The 23,627-nt window shown below is 36.0% G+C and overlaps 1 protein-coding gene across 1 annotated transcript; it reads right to left on the reverse strand.

Moving 5' to 3' along the window:
- Nucleotides 1–205: 205 nt before the first annotated feature.
- On the reverse strand, nt 206–23,477 carry LOC131781696 (MMS19 nucleotide excision repair protein homolog). The gene is made up of 37 exons (XM_066160971.1): nt 23,399–23,477; nt 23,282–23,330; nt 22,415–22,518; nt 21,390–21,475; nt 20,792–20,866; nt 19,951–20,020; nt 19,552–19,613; nt 18,621–18,684; nt 17,839–17,900; nt 17,155–17,241; nt 16,610–16,684; nt 16,186–16,263; nt 16,073–16,102; nt 15,440–15,496; nt 15,211–15,259; nt 14,384–14,464; nt 13,476–13,546; nt 12,902–12,980; nt 12,126–12,268; nt 11,576–11,637; nt 10,950–11,047; nt 10,399–10,557; nt 9,253–9,324; nt 8,028–8,120; nt 7,535–7,619; nt 6,940–7,039; nt 6,722–6,793; nt 5,756–5,882; nt 4,570–4,670; nt 3,799–3,855; nt 3,506–3,619; nt 2,927–2,999; nt 2,424–2,506; nt 1,850–2,017; nt 1,270–1,329; nt 1,056–1,156; nt 206–757 (listed from the first exon to the last, which is right to left on the reverse strand). Exons 1-37 carry the CDS (start codon nt 23,466–23,468, stop codon nt 730–732), a joined length of 3,045 nt encoding a protein of 1,014 aa, XP_066017068.1. The 5' UTR covers nt 23,469–23,477; the 3' UTR covers nt 206–729.
- Nucleotides 23,478–23,627: the final 150 nt, after the last annotated feature.

The raw sequence follows: 23,627 nt of genomic DNA on the forward strand, positions 1-23,627 counted from the left end.
CTTGTCGATCAAGTCGCGGAACACACTTTCAAGCTCCAAGGTAATCTTAGAGAGATGGAAAGCACTGTAAACTAGAGGAGAGAGTGTTGTAGGAGCGGTATTTTTTTAATAAAGGAAACGCCATGTTTTTGAGTGTAGCGTGTTTCGTATGGAAAGACAAAAGCAGAAACAACACAAGAGGGACATTTTGTAAGAATTTTCCTCTAGTTCAGTAATGTGAATAGCCTTTTACATCGAGTACGAGTATATTTAACAGAATCATATTTAGCTGTAAAATGAAGTTTACATAACAATAATTTGATAATTTCTACCACTCTCTTTTTCAATAATTATTAACCAATGCTTGGGGACATCTATATTCCTACAGAGTACAGAGTTTGCAACATTTCCTGCGCGTCTTCAACCACTTCCTTGATCCTAGACAAATTACGGATCAGGCCGTTTACTCTCATGTAAATAGTTATATTAATTTTCATTCCAGTTGATAAATATCTGTTGATAACTCAAGTGTTTCGTCTCATATCGCTCGCACAATTATTTTCACCAAAGAAGTTCACATCGTTCCAACTGTGGAGAACGTTCTTGCGAATTCACGCATGGAATCAATTAAGAGTTCATCTCCAGTCCCTCCTCTGACGAGTTTGGCATGATCACTGCCCTGAGTTAACGGTATGAAGAACTGGTAAAATCTTCCACTAGTTCATTGTATTGACCACGAATCAGCCGGCGTTATCTTGCGGAACTTCCAAGAAGAAACCTAAGAAAAACACACAACAGAAAACTCATTAAACCTCTACACCTTAACACTAGTATACATATTCTCCCTTCTGTTCCCTATACATTTCTTTACGTGATCGTAAATTCCTCTTTCAATTTCAACGCCCTGCCAAGCAAACGGGTATTGAGAATTTTGATCCAAACTTCTCAGGAGAAGTTAAACAAGACGATTTTAAGAGGCACACTTCTCAGATGAATTAAAACACAAAGAACATCTCTCAAGCATAATAATTATACTGATGATCAATAAACATTTTGCTTTCCAATTATGTCGTTACCATTCATTTCTGCATTTTACGGCTTCCTTCCGGACCAATCTCTTCTTATCATCGACTGAATCAGCAAGCGCTTTACATACTTTGGTTTTGTACGGGTAGACCTGCCAGAAGAGAACGGATTATTAATCAAAATTGTTAAAACATGACTTATGGAAAGCACAACATAGAAGGCTGAATGATAAGTAAAAATACAAAAATGTAAATGCAAGATTACCACGTGGTGAGGTAAAGTTGTCAAAACTCCAAGACACTTGAGAGCTTCCATTCTAACTTTCTGTTAACAAAAAAAAACAAAGCAATACATTTCGTTTCAGTTTTTTCCAACATAAGAAAACCATCGTCAAAAGCTCAAATCAATAAAACGATGCTACGCTCCTTCACATAAAATAGTTGTCGCAGAGATCATCAAAATTTTCGACAATTGTTTTCCTCTGTTATGAGTGTCTCCAAAAAGTGAGGTTGCTATATCCTGAGAAACCATTCCTATTAAATCGGCCGAAAATACTTTCCTCTCGTAACAACATAATTACTAGTGGATGCGAAATACAAAAACTGGCAACAAGCTTATTTTGGGGGCGGGAACAAAGTGGGCATCTTTCTCACTTGGGTAGCCTATCAGATGACAGGATTCACTTCATCCTGCCCGCACGAGAAGTCAGCCACAAAACCTTTTTCAACAACACATTAAAAGACAAAAGATGCCGTATCGCCGAGTATCACTGCCACAGTGACCTCCCATCTTTCTTGCCATCGAACCAAAAATGCTACAAACGAGAGAAGAACATCGCAATTACCATTGAGAGTTGAAACTTTGTCAAACCCAGAAGCATGGGAACCAGTGAAGTCACTTGACGACTGATAATTTCTGGCGCATCCAAAACTAGTGAGTACATAGTCTGCAAAGTGGACAGCTTTAAACTCTGTTCATCGCAAGACAAGGACTGAACCAATAGCGGCATCAACTGCAGCGAGCAAAAAAAAAAGAAAAAGTAACGTAAACCATAGTAATTCTCAAGTACAACACCACAGAAAAGCTACTTTTTTAAAGTGCTCGGTTGAGTGTCTTAAGACCAAAACCAAAGTAATCACAACAGCCAATCAGAACAAAGGAAAATATCAAACGGAGCCAATAAGAAATCAAAGTAAAAACACGGAAATTCCCTAAAGTGCGGGAAAACGCGGGCAATCAGGAGTGGTGATTACGAGTGGTTTTAGTTTTGAATCTTATTGGTCTAGAAAGTGGCGCGAGTTTTATGGGCCAATCACAGAGAGGAGTAAAACAAAACCAAAGCAATGTCGGATTACTTTCGACATTCGATTGAAAATGACTCCAAATGTAAAGCTCAACAAATAAGACTTGTTACTCACGTTCGGCACCTCACTGAGCAAAACCTGTTTTGGTATCCACTGTAACAGATGAGACAAGGCACAGAGGTAATGGTGCTTGAATTCTACACAAATAAAACAAAAACAAGGAGAGAAGGAAAAGTGCATCTTGAAATATGTTATGGAAAGAACAAATTTAACTTTCTTTTCCTTTTCAATCTTTAATTCCAAATCACCGACCCTAACCGACAGGACTTACAACTCCTCTCACTCCTTTAAGCCTTTGCTGCCTTAATCTTATATCGATGGCGAAATGATGCTAAACCCAAAGAAAAAGCCGAACGAAAGTCGAAATGAATCGGAGAGTGATGAAAGACGTCGCTGAACAACAGTGCTATTTTAGATAAGAGAAATTTGATCAGCACTTACATGTTAAAAAATATTAGTTTACATGCATTGACATCTTCATTAATCACTCTTTTAGAAGTCTCCTCAGCGTCCACATTCAGTTGAGTACTTCTTAAGATTTATATCTCCAATCTCACCTGGCTTTGCAGAGTGAAATCCTCCTATCAACTTGGGAGACGTCTCCATAAAAAGCCGTTGACGATACATCATCTGTTGACCGCGAAAACAAACAGGTTGATCATTAGGCATAGGAAATCCCAAAATTCTCCCAATGAATTTTCATAGACAGAGCTACTTCTTATTCCGAGGTCAAGAATATCCTCCTATTACCTTGCACTATTTTCCTTTCGTCGTGTAATCTCTACACAGAGGCCAATAAAATTATAAGGTGGACTTTCTTTTTCACCAAGGTGATCTCACTACTCTTGAAAAATGTACAAAGGAGGCAAGGGCCAAGCCCTCCAATGTGATTGGCTGTGGTATAATACATTTCCGAAATATTTGGAGCATCCAAGTTTGCACGGTCGATAATGTGGTTGCGGAAATATTGTTGTGCATTGTTAGACATTTGTGTACCTTGAAGTTTAGGGGAATTTCACACAAAATAAATAACACACTAAACTGATTACTCAATTTCTCTTGGAATTGAGTGAAATAAAAGTTCATGCCTAACCTAAAGAGTATTTTGTTTGACCATACATAAGTCAGATGCTTACCCTGTAATTCACGTGCATTTTAATGTTCATAACCTCTTCATAGTCCGCCATGATGATGTAAAAACCATCTCCTGCTGCACGTCCGACATTTTTATCGACCAATAGGCTCAAAATCTGCCGAAAAACAAAGGTATGAATGGGAAATTAAACAAGTTTAGTCATGAAAGCTAGCCTCTGACTCTTAAACAAAGGCGAAAAGATTTCTTTCGAGATAACATGAAAAAAGGCAACATATAGTGGTAAATTAAAACGAGATGCAAAGACGTTTTTAATATCAAAAATACTCAACTAACCTTATCAATAAATAAAGGCGCCAATGGATGCGACCGAATGACTAAGGCTTTTGTCAACTGCAAAGAAGAATCTCCATTAACAAAAACAGAATCAGATGGCACCATATAGTTATTTTACAAGCTCGGTTTCAGTAGTCATGAGTTTGGCTAAACTGACTGTGTTTATGGGCTTAAGTAATATCACAAAATAGGCTCAAATAAACTTTAGGAAAAAAATAACAGGACAAACATATATAAATTGAAATTTAGCAGTGCCACATCCATTACATAGCTCTTTGATTACTGTTTTCTTGGGTTGAATTGGAATTTGGAGCGCTGGTTTCATTCTTCAGGATTGATCATAATTTAATTCTCTCATCAATCTTTAAACACCATCGGCAAACAGGTCATGCTAATGACAAGCAAGAAAATAGTACCCTAAGGGACATTGTTTGACTGTATCAAGAATCTCTCAGCAGTAACCAACAAAGAGACATATAGACATCCGCGGAAAGACTGAAGTTAGAATAAAGATCTTACGAGCGAAGAATTGAAACCTATTTGATGACCAAAAAAATAAGATGGTTTGTTTTTCCTCTTGTGAGACCTCCAGCTACCTTGACCGTTAAAATCTGGAAATTTGTCTCTAACTCTCCTTAATGACAGGGAAATCTGTAATTTGCATCCCTCCAATAACTTTCTGCAGTAATTTTGACATATGAATACCCAATCCGTATTTATGTTTAATCACTTATTTAAGTTGTATTTACATAAAACATTATCACATCATACCCAGAGCCAAGTTATGGTGGCTCGTTTCAGTGAACCCTCTTTTTCACTGACTTGCCATATCTTGCTCACCAATCCATTTACTACCGAGGTTAATTCATCACCTGAAGTTCGTTAACAAAAGTAGATAACTACAATGAGTAGGGACTGGGGGTGGTGCAGTTACAGGGAAGGGTGGGCGGAAAGGGGGAGTTCATTGAACAAAAGCACCTCCCGCAGAGGTATTTTGTTGAAATTGCGGTTTATTGTTTGAATCAGATACCTCCTGCATTTAGTTACAATTGGATTAATGGCTAATTCAGTATAATAACTCATTACCCAGCTACTAGAATCCACAATGAAAGGGAAAAGAGAGAGAATTAAATTGTGGTAGAGGGGCTAACGAAGGACTGACGAAGGGCTGACGAAGGGCTGACGAAGGGCTGACGAAGGGCTGACGAAGGGCTGACGAAGGGCTGACGAAGGGCTGACGAAGGGATGACGAAGGGATGACGAAGGTATGACGAAGGGCTGACGAAGGGATGACGAAGGGAAGACGAAGGGATGATGAAGGTATGACGAAGGGCTGACGAAGGGCTGACGAAGGGATGACGAAGGGATGACGAAGGGATGACGAAGGTATGACGAAGGGATGACGAAGGGATGACGAAGGGAAGACGAAGGGCTAACGCTCGAGACGTCAGCTTAAAAACTCTATACGGTGGCCAATTTATATCATCAACCCAGTTAATAAAACAAATTAACATAGGATAGATAATGAATAGTAAACAATAAATGTCGTGTATCCCAGAGCTCACTATATCATTGGTGGAGAATCAAGCAATTGCAATTTTGCGTATTAGTCGCCTAAAAAGAGTAAGACCTGGCTGTAAAAAGTACACTCCACTGATTCTATCCTTCATTCGCTTGTTTGGGCGTTCATGTTTAGTTCAATCATCCTATCATTCCTTTTTTCGCCTCCTTTTCTTCTTCCGTTGTTTAATTTTATAATTTTCCTTTGTTTCTTTCCTGTGTACAATCTGTTAGTCACACGTTTGTTTGATCTCTAGCTAGTTCGCTCATCCACAAAAGGCAGCAATAAGGAATCTTTTGAGAAGGCTTAATCGGCCTCCAAACAATAACGAACATGAAACAGATTGATTGTTCATCACCGTGGTAAGTATTCATAACATAACCAAACTCACTGTACCTTCAGGCAACTTGTTAATAATCCCGGCAAGGCACTGAGCCCCACTCTCTGCACTTCTGCTATAATCACAATGGCATGCTATTTGCTGAAGCCTGGGAATGAGTTCTGAATGTCGTGGGACGGTAACCTGATAATATAAACAAAAACTTTTGTGCTACCATCAATACACTTACGAGAGCTGATTCAAAACTAGTGCACGGTTAAGTAAAGAGCTCGGGTTGGTTGTTATGGCATTAACCAGCATTCTAGCTCTTTAAAATTTCCGTAAGACTAAATCCAAAATAATCATAAAAGCCAATCAAAATGAAGGGAAGAATCCAAGGAGCCAATGAAAACGCAAAAGCCAACGCCCGTAAACAGCCCTAAGTAACAAGGACATGATTGGTTTTAATAATACTAATGACAATACCTCCTTAATAATAACAAATAATAATAGTTAATAATAACAATAAGAAAAAAATAGCAAAAATAACATTAGTAGTAGCGATAATCAACAACTACTCACCAAAGTGGAGGTGAATAGTGGTGTATATTTACCGAGCTGCAAAGCGGCTGTTTTAGTATATACCACACAGATACCAAAAATTTAGTTTATTTATCTCAATATACCGGAAAGTGGTGTCGGAAGTTTAGGTCTTAACGCGCGGTTTTGTCTCTTTGGCTGCTCGGAGGTGAACAGTACTTGCTATTCACTTCCGAACTGGCCAATCGGCGCGCACGAAAAGTACTTTTCACTTGTTTGGTATATAATAATTACAATTAAAGTAATAAAGATAATAATAATCGGAAACACTTAAGAGAGACTAAACACTTCAGTTATTGAACTGTTATCATTGTGGACCGTGTTAGCTAGGAGGATGGGGTGAATAATGCTGGCCCAGATTACATACAACACTGAATTGAAATTGAATGAATTGAAATTTGCGTTGCACAAGACTGCGATAGAGTGATGTAAAGCTAACCAACCTCCCGTCTTGCAGAGCATAAGGTGGCTGTTAGCAGTGATACAAGTTGAGTTTGTTCCCATGGTGATGTGGACTGAAAATAAATAAATAAAAAAATTAAATTATATATATATATATATATAACTTATATATATAAATGTAGCCTACGCAGATTGCTTTCCACATAATTAATGTACAAATCTCATGTTTACATATTGATAACATGAACGAAATGTTTACCTCAAATTGCAAACATTTTTTATCAACTGTTTCTTGGAGAAAGGAGGAGTTTCCATCCAGATATATTCCAACAAAATCTTCGAGAAGATTACGTGCCGCTCTGTGAAAAATAAACAAATTAAGAAGACTAAAACGCAGAACAAGATGATGTCAATAACAACATCAACAACAATAACAAATGATAGAGGCAAAATTGAAAATACTAGACAATCTAAATCAGCTCTATTGAGCCCTTCTGTGTGAGGGAAAAGTTTGTATAAATAAATTACTTTTTTCATGCACATCGCATCAATGGAGGAGTTTTTAATTCAAATTTTAAAGCGCAATACTTCACAACTCTTGATAACTGGAGAGCAAAAAAATTCATTCAGTTTCTTTGATTTGGGTTCATACATCATTACTTCTATTTCAAATGATGCGCACCAAAAACCGCAGTTACCAAATCATTTTAATGTAGGTGTGCAAGACTTTGGAACAATTCTCATCTCAAGCATGCGGACTGTAAAATTACAACTATGTAAAACTGAACAAGTTAGGAGTAGTATCTACTCAAAAGGAAGAAAATATAGGAGGCGAGATTTAAATAAAAACCTACTCGATGTCCAAGTTACTGGTCACAGTCCTTAAAATGGCAGCAATGGTGTCTAAAACATCCTTTGAAATGGCTCTCTCCTTAGAATCTGCAAGCCAAACAACAGATAAATGTTAGAGAGTACCATGTAAAACACACACTATTGAAAATTACTGATGTCAACCAGCTGAATCACAGAAAATGTAAGTGTGATTAACTTAAGGCTTTCTATTCCCAACTGCAACAAAAAAAGTGTGGAAATTTAAGGATGAGAAACAGGCTTAAGCAACAGTATTTCATTAACCCAATTTTTATAAAATTGGGCATGAAGTGTCTCAGTCCTGTGTAAAAAATCTGAGGGAAATTAAAAAGGTTTCCAAAGGCAAAGAATTCCAGGAAATATAATTCGTAATGGTTTACATGTTTTCAAACCCATGAGTAGGATAGGTCTATGCGCTCTTATAATCCCAGCTAGAGGAGGATTTGTTTAGAATTGAAAATCAGCATCAACAATTACCACTCAAAGCTGATTTGAGAACAATCTTCATGATATCAGGAACAAGAGATTGTTTGAAGTATGCAGCTGAAGTGATTCCCTTCTGAATTGATCCTGATAAATTAAACAATAATTATTATCAAACAGACTACATACAAACATCTTCAAAATACCAAACCAATCATATCCATTTACGGTCAGATGGAGTTGAAAATATTTGTTAATGCAACAGATCAAATAAAATAATTTTTTTTGCAACGACCACAACATCCTTATACCTTTAACTCCCGGATCAAATTTGCCATTCTCCTTACTGTCAACCATACAATTCTTATAATGTTATAGTTTAGAGAATTTAGTATTGGACCAAGCAATTATCCCCAAAGTGATATTTTTCTTTATTCTCATAACTCACCTAGTTGATATTATATTGATATGGGAAGGAGAAATTCTGACTTGATCACTCATGGGAGTTAAAGGGTTAATTGGTAGTTCAAAAGCAATCCATGATAATACAGCCCTCAGATACTCCATGATTGATCAAAGAGACTTACACCTCTTTTTCAGCCAATCAGATGCAAAACTAAAACCAAAAGCAGCTCACATTCTCTCACTTATGGTCACTCACATTATCTCACTTAACCCTTTACACCCTAACATCAGTATGCATATTCTCTATACTATTCTCTATACATATCCTAAGGTGCTGACAAGGAGAATTTGTTTAACAATCAGGAGTCTCTTTAGTTGGTGACCATTTCCTTAATTCTCAAGACCTTAACGTGCAATTCAGGGGTGATATTGTGAGAAGAAATTAGATTCTAGTCTCTCTTAGGGGTTAGAGGGTTAAAGCATTTTGGTTTTTTTTATCTTTTTTGATCTCTCATGCTCCTTGTGAACTGGTTGGCTGTGATGTTCCTTTGGTTTTACAACAAAAAAATGAAATATGTCCTTGTTCTACATGTGCTAGCCTTGACGCTCCCACAGAGACATTTTACATTTTTTTGGAAGATCTTCCATGTTTCTATATTGATATCATGAAATAATTTTCTTTAATTTCTATGTGTACTCAGGGAGACAATCAAAGATTAAAGGAAAAGACAATAAATATCAGGCAAAAAGTAGGAAATGGGTAAGATGGCAGCCCCTGAAAGTGGACGACTAGTTTTGAGCTCTCGTTTTGTGCCACTTTTGAGTCCTGTACAAATAACTAAACAAAACCATAACAAAGTAAAAAAATACATACCTTCTACCATATTCAAAATACACTGAAAGACTGCACAAACTTGGGACTGAAAGTCTTTGTGAGAATTCATTTCTGAAGAAAGTTTAAAGTTCTCTTAAAATAAGCTTATAAAACATAAATCCATACACAGAAACAATAGCAAGAGTGACACTGATGGCACTGATTCACAAAATATAATACTATTGAAGCTTGAAGTTTTTGATTCAAGCTTCAAACAATGCTCTTAGGAAAGACTACCTGTGACTACAATGTCATCTCCTTTAGGAGGAGTTAAGAGAAGATACACAAGGAAATTTGTGGGATTGAAGAGAACATTTTAAGGTGACTGACACCATGAAATAATCGTATGTAAGGAAAAACTACCACCAAAAAGGAATAAATTCACCAAAAATCTACAACCTCAACAATAGTTGAGGTAGGTGAGGGTAGACACAGATTCTCAATTACACACTCGAAAAATGTAGGCCACATTTTGAAAATGAGTAAATTGTGACACAGATTTTAAAAAAAGGTAGTGTAGGATGGTTCAAGAACACCTGCCCCTTAAGCTAAAAAGTTGTTCAGTCACAAATAAGGTGGGAAGTAGATTGTGACAGATGAGAAACAGACAGTATCAAGTGACAAGCCCTGATTAGGCAGTGAAGATGATTCCACAAAAATGGACCTCAGAGAGAGCTTGTTTTGTAACAGATAAAGTCTCAATCAATTCAAAGCTTCGACATCCTCACCCAGGTGACCCTGGGCATTTGACCATTGTCTATTCCTTGGGTGTGGGAAATTTGACACAAAAGGCCTTCCCAGAGCTGAGGAATTTGAACTGGAAGTATTAATTTCTTCAAGTGGAATAGAAGTGCTGTTTTCTTCAATATGGAAGAATAAATTTAATACATTTGTTCTTTGGAAGGGGTATCTCACCATTTAATTCAGCAATTGGGTACAGCATTTGAATGCAATTTAGGCCAAGAGGGACAGGAATTTGAATGAACCAATCTTCAAAAGCTCAAATGCCTGATGGGTTTGTGAAGGAAGAGGGGGGGGGAGATGTTCAAGCAAAAAATTGATTGATGCATTAGGCCAAAGCAAGGGCACCAAGTCTGATTTAATCAATGTGGCATGCAGGTAAAATATCTTTTTCCAGACACTCACCATTACACAAGCACTGCACATGTTCAATAAGCTGTGGGATTACTTCATGAATGATTGACTCATTCATGCACAAAGCACCCAGAGTATTAAGGACACACTGGTGACTGACAGGGGTGGTCAGGGGTTGATTGTTGTCAATATCCATAGCTGACCCTTCCTCTAACAAAGAATAATAAGCATTTGTTTGAAAGGATGCATGAAAAATGTGGTAACTGACATCTGATAGACTTCTAGATCCTCCAAATTCCAAATTACTTGACTTCCCACATGAAACAGGGGATAGTAGTTGTGGTAACCAAAGCCTCTGATAAACTGATAAACGCACTTCTTCATTTGACTAAAAATTCCACCCCTAAAAAGCAGTAAATCTGTGCTTTTCACAGTCTCTCTTAAAATCCTAAGGTAGCTATAGGTGATAAGTTTTCTCTGTTATGTAACAGTAGCTGTCATTAAGGTAATTACTCCACCCTTCCTTTTGCAGACATGTCCACAATAACTTTGGGATTAATTGCAGTTTCTGTCAATAACAAAATTTAGTTTTGGAACATTACCTGTTTTAAGATGCTTCTCTAGCAGGGGTAGCACAGTGGAAATGATGATGGCAGGATAATTCCTGGATAACTGTGACAATGCAGCAGAGCTAATATGGCTGAAAACAATAGAGAAAGATATTTCTACAGTTCATAAAACCAAATGAATAATTGGAAGGCAGGAGGTAAGGCATTTTTAAATGCTCTTCATAATCACAGCCCATACTTGGTGGCTTTGCTTAACCCAAAGTAAAAATGAACCTTGGAACTCAGTGGTTGAGGATTGTAGTGATGCTCTTAGGTTCAATTCCTTTAGGGGACTCAATTTTTCTTTCTTTGTCTTATGCTCATGAAAAAAATGAATAACACTTTTTTTATAAAATGAATTTACAATCAACCGAAAAATTTTTAGGGCTACATAACTCATTGCCTCAATTTCATATACTTCTTTCGTAAAGGTGGGTATGCTTATTGATATTTTTATGGGCACATTGATAATTATTGGATGTCAATTTTGCACATTTCATGAGGGCCAGGAAAGGCTATTTTCATGCATGTAAAAGAATAACAATAAAGCCCTCCAATTGTAAAAGAGGAAATGCTGCAAATCACTGGATTATCATATATTTTGGAGAAAAAAAAAATACCTCAGAGAAGCTTCCTTGCTCCCAAGTACTATGGATGTAACATGCTCAACAAGCAACTGCACCTGTCAGATGTAAAGAAATTATTCACAGATTAAACCTTAAAGGCTGAGACTATCAGGGTCTCTCCATTTTAAAATTGCTGTTTGCAATCCATTCACAATATTCTCCACCATCCCAAGTCATTTCTCTCATATTCTTCCCTTTTGGTGTTTCATTCTCCATGGCAACAATTCTTTCAAGGTTCTATTTTAATTAAGTGGATACTGTCAGTCTTGTGGACAATACATTATTGGTGAATTGGGCAAGAATCACAATAAATGGCTCAGGTCTAAAATGCTGAGTAAATGCATTTAGTGAAAGAGGCATGGTTTGAACAAGCAATTTATCATCCATCATATTATGAATATGTTTTTTTGTGAGAAGTATGCATAAAGCATTTTCTGTTTAACTCAACTCTTTTATATGTAATAAACATTATATATGAGGAAGTAGGAAAGAACCATTGATTAGTTTGATGGTTGTATCCTCTAGTGTTTTGTCCTGAACTTGCCTCTTTTTCTGTCAAAAGTCCTGCTAATTCAACAAGAACCATGAAACACTCCACTGTTACACTACATAAGGTGGAGCTCCAGTTTGCCAGGAAAGAAAATAATGTAGTAGACACTGCCTCCTTGTATTTGATCAATGGGCTGTCTGGAAATTAAAAAAATGAATCAGATATCGTCTCTCAATGTTCATGGATTTTAAACAGTTCCAAAACATTACTGCCATACTTTTGCCAATTCAAAAATATCAATTCCCCTCACTAGTCGTTTCTTTTGCAGGAGTTACACAAGATATTCCTTTGGGGAGCATTTGTGATAATGACTGCACATATGACTATTTCACAAGCTAAAAAAGATTCCTTAAAAGCATGATTTAATAAATTTCCATTTGTCAAAACAGCTGTACATAGTATATGAAAACTTAAGAGAAAAACTAGATGTTAAATATTATACCAGAGACAAATTTATCACATGAGTTCTTTAAATTACCTCTCTCACATCATTCAAAGACACCACATCATTGTTGTGGTTCAGATTATAATAATGAACTACTGTAGACTGTTATAATCTGAGTTGTCTTTATCGTATCACAATAGCCAATGCCAGACAAAGGGAATTGCATATTAAACAATTAGTTTTAAAAAGTTTTAAAACAAGAAAATAAATGGATGACAACCTAATTTTAATCAATGTGATGACCTTGCTAGAACAAAATCCCATCAAATGCAACAAAATTATTACCATCATTTTTAACAGTCTCCTATTCATATCTCACACTTACCAGCAGGATGTCTGTGAAAGGTTTTGGCAGCTCTAAGAAGATTTGTAATTATGTGAATAATATTCTTTTTATGAGATACCTAAAATTAGAAAATAAAAACAGTAAAAAAGAACATTTAGTATTCACATTTGGGAAGAACAATAAGCAACACTAATAATAACAAAAAACATATTATAGTAATTTGAAATGTAATTTAGGCCCCCACAAAAGGAAGTTGAACTAATTTTGTGCATTCTCTCCATTTATCTTGGTAATTCACCAAATTATTCATACAAGGGAAGATCCAAATCATTCAAATTTGAAATGACTTTTAAATCAAATCTTTTTAAACTACAACAAACACATTCTCAAAGACTGGACCTGTAAAAAACCCCAAATACCTAGCCTTGGAAAATTTATACATTTGACCATACTATTAATATTTAGTTAACTGTGAACAGCCCTTTTAATGCAGTTTCATGACCCCATTTTCAGGACACCTAACAAAGATGCCTCAGGCCAAGTCAAGCTTAATCATTCACTGCTAAAGACAGAATACATAAACATGGACTACTGTAAATTCCACTTCACTTACCTCAATGTCCTGTGCGAGTTGTTCCAGCAACAGAGGAAAGGTCCAGTCAATAATTCTGTGGCAAGCAGGCTCTGAAAAAGAATATAAAATGAATATGTCAAATTTACTTCTGGTCAAAGCAGTTTTAGTGTAACACTTCTAAATTCTCCCTACAATTTGAGAGAAAAATTTTCTTTGATCCCAATTGATCCAGATTTTATTTCTGGCAAAAAATGCAAACTTTTTTTGACCCAAATTCAACTTTCTGCCATTACCAGAGTATGTTCTTGTCAGGTTGCATAGGATTGATAGAGGAGGTGACAACAAGGACTTGCCATTTTTATTGTTCAAAGTTTGGACCAAGCTATACCTTATTGTGCAGAATAGCAATGTACCTCAACACATATCAGAATATTGTGTTCTTGTTCATAATTATTGTATTTTCAGCAACAATTTTTCCATTTACATTGTGCCTTCAATTTGTGAAGAGCTAAAAAAATTAACACACACCTAATGTTAAATAACATGAGTCCTCATTGGTGCAAATTGATTAACAAGGCTTATTCAGTCACGTGTGTAGCAGTCTAAATCCAAGTTGATTTTATCATATAAATCTGAGTTAAGACCAAGATATCTATGACTGTACACTGTACAATGTCTGTAACATCCTAAACTCATTAGAGATTCTATTGGAAGTTTTTTCCTTCCTTCTTAAGTCAACCCTTTCATTCCAAAATCAGATTGACAATTCACCTCTCTAGCTACTACACATTTCCTTGTAAATTGGTTGTGAGAATTTGGTGTTTGTTCAGTCAAGGTAGTAACTTGATGAGTTTGAGTATTCTCACTACCAGTTTGCTGCATGACGTAGGAATACTGTAGGGAGAAGTTACATGGTAATCAATTCTGGTAGTTAAAGGGTTAAATACCTGTTGCTAGAGCCACAGCCTGTAAAATTCTTCCACACTGTCTCATCAGCTTAACGTCACTACCAGTCAGATGACCACAATCTGAGATGAAAATTGTAATTCAATTCACGATTTCTTTCTTTCTTAAAGAAGCTCTCTTGAAAGCCCCTTTCAACAACATTGTCACCTCTTTCAGTGTCTTGATACCCCTCATTTTGATTTGTTAAATTTCAATTGTGCTTTAATTCCCCGAAGTGTATACCATAAAGGTTTGATTTCATGGCAGTCAGTGGTAAGTTATCTAATTTCCTCAACCTTATATTCTAGGGCTAAAAATTTAAGTTCCTTTTAACCCTCAGGCACTTTATAAATACCATATGAAACTTTTAAAAACGTTTTGCAGGTTTGTATTAACTGAACTGAAAAAAAAAAAAAAAAGTTTACAAGTAACACCTGGGAATTCCAAACAAGAGCATCCTCAAGTTCTTCTTATTCACAAGAAGGCCAGATATGAATTTTTTTTTGCAAGAAAATACTAACCACAAACAAGCATTGTGAAGCAAGATTTTCACTAGATTTATTTCCAACAATATGTTTTCAATTTTTTTTCACACTTATTTTTTTGATGTTTGTAATTTTCTAACACCTCTTTTTGTACATTTGAAATTCTTTTATACATCATTTTTAAGTAATACAGTCTGTCAACTTAAGTGCTATACATTAAAACAATCATCGACCTTTGAGATTAACAAATGTCAACTATCATAACTGCCCTATAGTTTATCATTTATGACACTCTGAGTATCTTACTGTTAAGTTACTGTAATATTTTTCTTTGGGAGACTTACCCTTGTGAATAATTTCTAGAAACTCATCATATTTCTCCTTAGTATTTTCCTGCAGAAAAGCCTTGAATTAATAATCAAAGTAACAAACCAAGACAATATGCAATAAAAGTGATGCACTGTAAGTGATTTTATCATACAGTTCCAAATTTCAATTTGTTGTAATTTCTACAAGTAATGAAGAAAGAATTCAAAAGATTAAAATGTCTTTTAGGAAAAAAAAATGACTTACATCCATAGATCCACAGAGGTTTTTAACAATGCTTGTCACTGCAGCCAGAGCAGCATCCTACAATGTTATTGAGATACCAAAAACATTACTAAAGGAGTGAATAATGTAACTGACAGAGTGCATAATGTAAATGGTGCAAGATTATAAAGAAGTTGAAGAAGTTATCATAATGGTCAGTCCTTCTCAATTTTCATGTCACTGTGTCAGTCTCTGGTTCCAACAGTGAAAGTCCTTAAATAATACTTACTGCTTGATTTTACACCAAGGCCCTCATTTGGTCAAAAAACAAGCTGAATATGTGCAAGCAGATTATATGAAAGATGTAAAGAGTCATAAACCCTTTGACCCCTAAGAGACACTAGCATCTAATTTCTCCATACAATATCACCCCTGAATTGTACATGAAGGTCATTAGAATAGAGGATATGATCAGCAACTAAATAAGCTCTTGATTGTTGAACAAATTCTCCTTATCAGCTCCTTAGGAGATGTATAGAGAACAGTATGGGGAATATGCATACTGATGCTAGGGTGTAAAGGGTTAACACATTACAACAAAACTGATAAACAATATTTTCATCCCAGGTCTGTACAGTAATAACATCAATACATACATGGTATGTTTAAACTTACCTCTAACACAGGATTTCCCACATGGAAAACCTGGTTAGCAAAAAAAGAAGACATTAAATTTTAACTAATTGTCCAAAATGTATCCATTGAAAAGACATATCTAAAAAACTTACTGCACTTTTAATACTTGTCCAAAGAGGCTCCAAGTGCTCAACCAAATAATTGCTATGATACTCTTCCAAGCAAGATGACTATGAGATTGAAAAAAAATAATGAGTTAATGGTTTAGACATTCATTGAACCCTTTAACCCCTAAGAGTGACTCCACATCTAATTTCTCCCTATAGTGTAACTCCCAGATCAAACATTAAGGTCATGAGAATAAAGAAAACGATCAACAACTAAAAAAGCTCTTAATTGTTAGTCAAACTCTCTTATCAGTTCCTTGGGAAATGTATACAGAACACTATGGAGAATATACATTCGGATGTTAGGCTGTTCAGGGTTAAAAAACATAACCGATTTACACCACAAAATACAAATCAAAATGAGTACAGTGAGATTATTTCAGGTTGTGTGACAGAATGAGAGACTTACCAGGGTCAATAGGGAGTCAATCTTAGCATCAGTGATATCAGATGATAGCTTCTCCATAAGAAGTGGAAAGCAGAACTATTGCACAATTGAGATATAAATTATTTCACCTTTTGTACTTCTTACTACTGTCAGTACACCAGACAAGTTGTAATAAACTTGATACAGGTTTAGAAGACGTGAAACATCAATTGCAGCATTTAAGTAGTTCTGCAGTAGTTTGTATATATCAAATGTTGCCTTAATTGACCTAAATCATATCAGAGTCCGAGGCTACTCTCCATTTGTTAGAACTGAGAGGCTGAACCATCCAACTTCTGTCCAATCTGACCCTGTCGATGTGTAGAGCCTACCAGTTCAATTCTTTGAACAAGTTTGGATATCAAAAATGATTTTATAGCACACGTAACCCTAAGTCATTTGACGAGACACTATTCCATCATACCCTGTTGGCCACTTGTTTCCAGATGAGCACATCATTACCTGCTGAATTCACTGTCAAATTATTATATACAACTAACTGAAATGTTCAAATAACATTAACTCACCGGGGCAAACTGATTTGTAGCAGCAAGACACTTACGCAAACTCATCACCAAATCATCTTTTTTGATTCCATATGGATCATCTGAAGGCTGAGAAGATTATATGTAAAGTGTTATTTGCTGTCCTCTTTACCCACTACAGCCAAAATTGGTGCTTAATTAATACTTCTTGTGAATAAAAGAGTGACTTTTACAATAACAAGAAAGTTTATCATTGACTGGTTTGAGAAACTCTGAACAAAATTTTTTTACAACCTCAGTATGAGCTGTACCTTAACTAAAAACATATGAATTGAATTTTCAATACATTATACAACTTTTTGCTTTGGACAATAGTTTAGCTTTCTTTTGAGCTTTGAAACATATTAGTTATAATGAAAACTTGATGCCATATCCATTGATTTCATCCAGTTTACCACAAGAAATCTCCAAACAATTGAATCCAAACAGCCAAAGAACCAAAACTGTAATGTACAGTACAGCATGCATTTAGTTTGAAAAAGATGGGAATGTATGGTGATGATCTTTTTTACCTCAAGTTCTCTTCATCTTATAGTTTGCCAACAGTTAAAGTTAAGTATGTGTGCTGTGTGTCAGAGTATGCTGTCTTGTCCAAAGCAAAAAAGGCACAGGTTTACCATGTTTATGTCCAGGAAATTTGGATCAAGATCAAATAGATGTACTTACTGGAGTGAAATCAATTGGGAAATAACAAGATGTCACTTCAAACAGATCCTCAGCAAATAAATCTGAAATTATTCACACAATATCAGAACACCATGTTGAATCTGCAATTACGGTATATCATTTCAGTTATGTTATTATGTATAAAAATTATGAAATAAGAAGATTGCATATCATAAAGTTGCAACTTATTATTAGCCACTGAAAATATATTTCAAAGTTGGCCACTGATTGGTTGAGATGAGTACTATTCTTCATCTGCCATCTATCATTACTGTGAAATTAAGGGCTGGACCCAATTAAGGGCTGGCAAAAGCAAATTCTGCACTCAAGCCTAGTGGCCCACCCATCCAGAGCTTATACCAGCATCCGAGTAGCATGAAGTGACTAGGAGTATCACTACTCCCCTCTCCCCCCTGGATGGGATGCTGATCTATCCCAAGGGTACCCCCACAGCATTTTACCAGACTTCCCAGACAGTTTGCCAATTACAGCTGGACATTCCAAGAATTCCTAAAAAGGACTTATCCCCAGAAGTTTTTACACAATCTAGACAAGTCTTCAGTGATCTAAACACAACATATCAGACCATTTTCAGAAGTTCAAGAAGGTTCTTATAAAGTTAGAAAGAAAGGGACACAGATAAATCATTTCGAAATAAATTTAGCCACTTTTTTTCAGGCAAGCATCACAGGAAAAGGGAGGTTTCCAACACAACCAGCTCAGCCAAATTTGTATGACAAGGGTAATAAACCAATCACTAAGAACCATACAGTGATATTTACCTATTGAAAAGTTGCTGATGATGACTCTGACCAGCTCAAAGACCAGGAGTAAATTTTTTGGGTCCTGTGACGAATTGAAATAAATTTCATATTGTACAAGAAATTTGATGAGTTTAATACTACAAGTGATATAATTATAAATGTTACAGCTTATAGCTAAGTCTTCTTGCTTCCCTGTTTTTTCAATTTATATAATTTGTAAAATATACTGAAAATAAACTTATCCTAGAAAGCTTACCAATAAATTGAAAAACAGAAAAAAAAAAAGGAATTTACCTTGGAAAGTAACCACATCATTGTAAATATAAATGAAACCAAAACTTGTTTAAAGTAAATTCCAAAGTAAATTATTTTGATCAATCCACCTTGAAACATCTTGTCTTGTTGCTTATCAGAAAGTTTTCCAACATTTCACTCAAAGTGGTTCTTCATGTTATGTGCCCTATTACTTAAAGTAACTTCAATGATAACTTAAAATCTATTATGAGGCATATTCAAATGAACCATTTTCTTTCAACGTCTTCCTTCTAAACTCTGCAGAGAAGATAAGGGACTTGGCTTTACCTAAAGATAAGAACCTGTGAAGTTTTCCTTAGATTTTTCCCTATTATTTTTGCTGGCTTTATCACTCATATGACTTCTTCAATTTCTTTGTTCTAAGGTAGTCATGAATGCAACAGGTTCTTAACCCTTTAACTCCCAGACCAAATTTGTAATTCTTCTGACAGTCAATCATACAATTCTTATAATGTTGGTTCAGAGAATTGAGTATTGGATCAACTAATTATCGCCAAATTGATATTTTTCTTTATTCTCATCACTTATCTGTTTGATATTCGATTGATATTGTAAGGAGAAATTCTGTCTTGGTCACTCATGGGAGTTAAAGGGTTAAGCCCAACTAACACAGAATGAAAACTTCTCTACTGACCTTTTCTCCATCCATAGCTTGGATGAAACCAAACACAAAATCATTTCCAATACTTTTTAGAGCTGTGATTAGGGAAACAGTGAACAATGTGAGTTTAATGCAAGTTGGATCAAAAAAACAACAACATCAACTTCATCAGCCAAACTGTTAACTCCAAATACAGTAAAGTATCACTGTAAGAAAGTTTATGTCCATAATTCATCACACATTGTGTAAAATATGGAACAGTGGGAATCCATGTTATGGAAAAGTCAGTTTTGATTAGTTGTCTTTTATCATTTACTTAATACTGGTTGTTTGTAATAAAAAAGGGAGTTGTTGGAATAACAATTCTGAACACTACATTACTAGTTACATTCTATTGGAGCAGGGACTTAAACTTCAGGATACAAAGCTTACCTTGAAGATGTTTATTTAACACAACTGCGAACAGATTGAATGCAGTCAGTCTTCCTTCCTTTAGAAGAGACTGGAAATTAAAGCAGATTTTGGTTCAATTTCTCACAGAAAATGCCCATGAAAAATGGTATTAAGCCACAAACATGCAGGGTTACCATTATGAAAATGGTAAGTGCAAAACCTGCAGACCACCAGACCATTCTGCATTGGCTAATTTCTGAATTGTGATCAAAGACAGAAAATACAAATTTCTGAACTGATTCTTACATCAGTGGCTTGAAAAAAAAGTCCTTCATTTATGTCCAAGAATGCTAGAAATCAAAACTCAGGGAGTTTCAAATTCCAAGTTTTTTTGGGGGAAGTCTGGGGTAAGCTATACAAGTGCGTGTTGGGAAGCAATATGCCATGCTTGGTTCACAAGTATAATTCAATTCAGCTGCCTACTCAGTACAGGTCATACAACCCTGAACATGTAAGCCCTAAAGGGCTGCATACCTAGTGATGCATATGAAATATGTCACAATAATATTAAATGGCTTCAAGTGATAAATTTAGTGAGATTTCCTAGACTAAGAGGTACAGGTATTTTGACAATTTTTGTCACAGGGGTATCTTCAGAAGCATTGTTCATTTCAAATTCAATCAATCTTGCCCCTCTTTAGATGAGGAACACAAACTGACATGAAATAAATTGTCATCTAAATTGATGCCAGAAAAAGATTCTAAAATCTTCCAGTATAGCTTCCTTAAATTTTTTAATGGACATCAAAAGGGCAGCAAGTGACAATGAACCTAACTACCATGTTATCAATCCATGCCTTAAATGTATTCAAAACCTCACCTGGACATGGACTTCTTTGAACAATGTCTGAATAAGTTTTAAACACTCTGCATCAGTAACATCTTGATTAGTGATCTAAATCAAGAAAATGAAGCAATTGCTATTAGGCACATTTCATAAATAACTATCTAAAGATGGTCCATCCATAGAGTGAAGAATTCACAGCCAATAATATTGCTACCAAAGTGCTGATTGAAAAAAGAAAGTGGGAGGGGAGGGGGGGAGGCAAAAAAACTTTGCCACTCTAAAAGCACTGAAAACTCTGAGAGCCTGCTAGCTAGGTTACAAAGACACTGAGTAGACAACAAAAATGGAACTTCTCTGCATAAAAGTGAGACTTTTCAAGCAGAAAGTAATAAAAAAAAAGTTAATTGCCTGAAAACAACGAGAGCTAAAATCATATAAAATGTATGGCATGCAGTAAAAAAATTCATATCCAGATCTCATGAGGGAAAGAGTTTATGTAATTATACCACATCAACAGGCCAAGCCCGGCAAAATCATAGAGAATTTCTGATCAGTTTGTTGGGAAAGGTATATGAACTTATTGGGTTGTGAGATTTACGAGGAACATATTTCATCAACAGAGTCCACATACCAGAGCAAGAATACCAAACAGGGCATGAGGGATGATGGTATAGTGATCCTTGAGTCGATCACACAGAAATTCACAAAACAATGTCACTGAAAAAATAGACAAAGAAGGAAATTTCATTAACTCATGAGACTCATTGTCAGATAGTATTGCTGAATGTAATGCAGGTGGCAATGCTGGCCTGTGGCAAGATGGTCCCTGAATTCTCTCATGCCTCAAGAATTAAGTTTTTACAGTGCTCTATTTAATGTCAGTTCTTATCACTAGTGTTCCCCCCCCCCCCAACCTTTTACCAAGGTGTGATTCCTCCTCCCTTTGGCTAAATATTTTTGATTTTCAAACTGAGATCCTTCATGCAACAGTGTCTGATGGGAGGATGGTAGTGCTCTCAGTGAACATGGCCACATGCTATTCCCATAGACTGTATAGGCACCTCTGTCACTCTCATCTATTTTCCTTGAATTTTTATGACAGGTGGAGCAAGAAAATCTGATCTGAGTTTAGATTGTAAACCATTTCTATATTCAAGCTTAATTTCAATTCATAATTTCTATATTTGCTGTCAGAGGACTTACCTCTGATTGCAATCCCTTCTCATCCCAAACAGAAAGAGTAAGCTCTACTTCTAAACCACCCAGCTCTCCCTTGAAAGCACATATAGCTTAATGAATACAAAGTTCACTTTTCTCTTGGGTACAGTTAATGAGAGAACTTTACATTGTTCGGAAAAGTCTGGCCAGACCAGGGCCCAGTTGAATAAAGGGTGGATAACACTATCCAATGGATGAATCGCTAACCAGCAGATAAGTGATAGCAGAACATATAGCATCATCCACTGGATACAGATTAATCTGACGGACAGCATTAACCAACCTTCAAACAACCCCAACCAGAACATCAATCATTATATACATACAGTATCACTACAACTACTGTATATTAATAGAGCAAAATCAACACTAGTAAAAGGCAACTTTATGCAAAGAGCCAACAAAAAGCTCATATGTTAAAGACTAAATTGTAACAACCTTCTTTTTCTTTAAACCGAAACCCAACAAGGCGATGCAAGACTTCAGACAACAACCGCACACCATGACATCTCTTATCCACCTCAGTACTGGTCAACTGTGGCCTGTACATATATAGACAAATACATGTAAATTAAAACTGTTACAAAATTATTAGTTGTGTTTGGTTATCAGCAGCCTGGTTTGAGCAATAATTGGAGTGTGTATGCATCATGCTTGTGATTGGACAGTGTAAAATCTTGTTTTCATTCAAGTGTAGGCCTCTTGCATGTTGTGTAACTAAACAGTACACATCATTTTCACATGCTGTGACACAGACTTTTGGGTTCATCATGTGTTTATGCAAAACTTAACTGTTAAAAGTCACCAGTTATGTTTTATGATTACATTACACAAATGCCTATTTCCGATATTAAATGAAGTCATTCTTTTGATTCATTGAAGACAGGACTTTATGTCGCCCAATTTTGTATGTGATCGAATGCGATCACCACCTCGCGCGCAGTTGCCTGGTCATGTATGATTGCACTCAACCCAGTTCTGTAACCATTATGAATAATACTGGTAAGTGGTTGAGTGCCTTGAAATTAAATTGACTCTACCAGGCCATATTAATATTGAAAATAACACATGTCAATCCTCGAATACTTTCGAATTCTGCGCGCCTTAAAAAATCGAATTTTCCTCGGGCACACTTGCGCAAGATGACGGCATCGTGATAAGCGTTCTTTAAAAACTGAGAAACAAGGGATCCTTCACATTCTGAGTTTTTTATTTCAAAAATTCACGATCTGGCAAAAGTTGCTGTATCTTGGTATGGCAGATTACATAACCTCGAAAAATAATTAAGGTTAACAGCTTACTAACCCTAGTTTTTCCACAAAAGTAACAAGATCGAGGTTTCCGGAGCGTACATCTGCAAGAAATATATTTAGATTATCAAAAATAATGGAAAGCAAGACATGCGCACTAAAATTTCCTTACCTTTCACGATCCTTGAGAGTTGTTGTTCAACATTTGCTTCCAACATGTTTTCACTACCTGCGTCCGCCATGTTGGAAAATCGCCATGTGACAAAATGCGAAACGACTGGGTCGATTACAGGTATGCAACACATCCAGACATGTGAGTCCGCGAAAGGGGCTAGGAAAGTTAGGTATGGAAGTAATCTATACTAGCAGGAACAATATTAGTTTCATACGCCATCAGGTAT

Source organism: Pocillopora verrucosa, chromosome 1 (genome assembly GCF_036669915.1).
Source record: "Pocillopora verrucosa isolate sample1 chromosome 1, ASM3666991v2, whole genome shotgun sequence".
Lineage (NCBI taxonomy): Eukaryota > Metazoa > Cnidaria > Anthozoa > Scleractinia > Pocilloporidae > Pocillopora > Pocillopora verrucosa.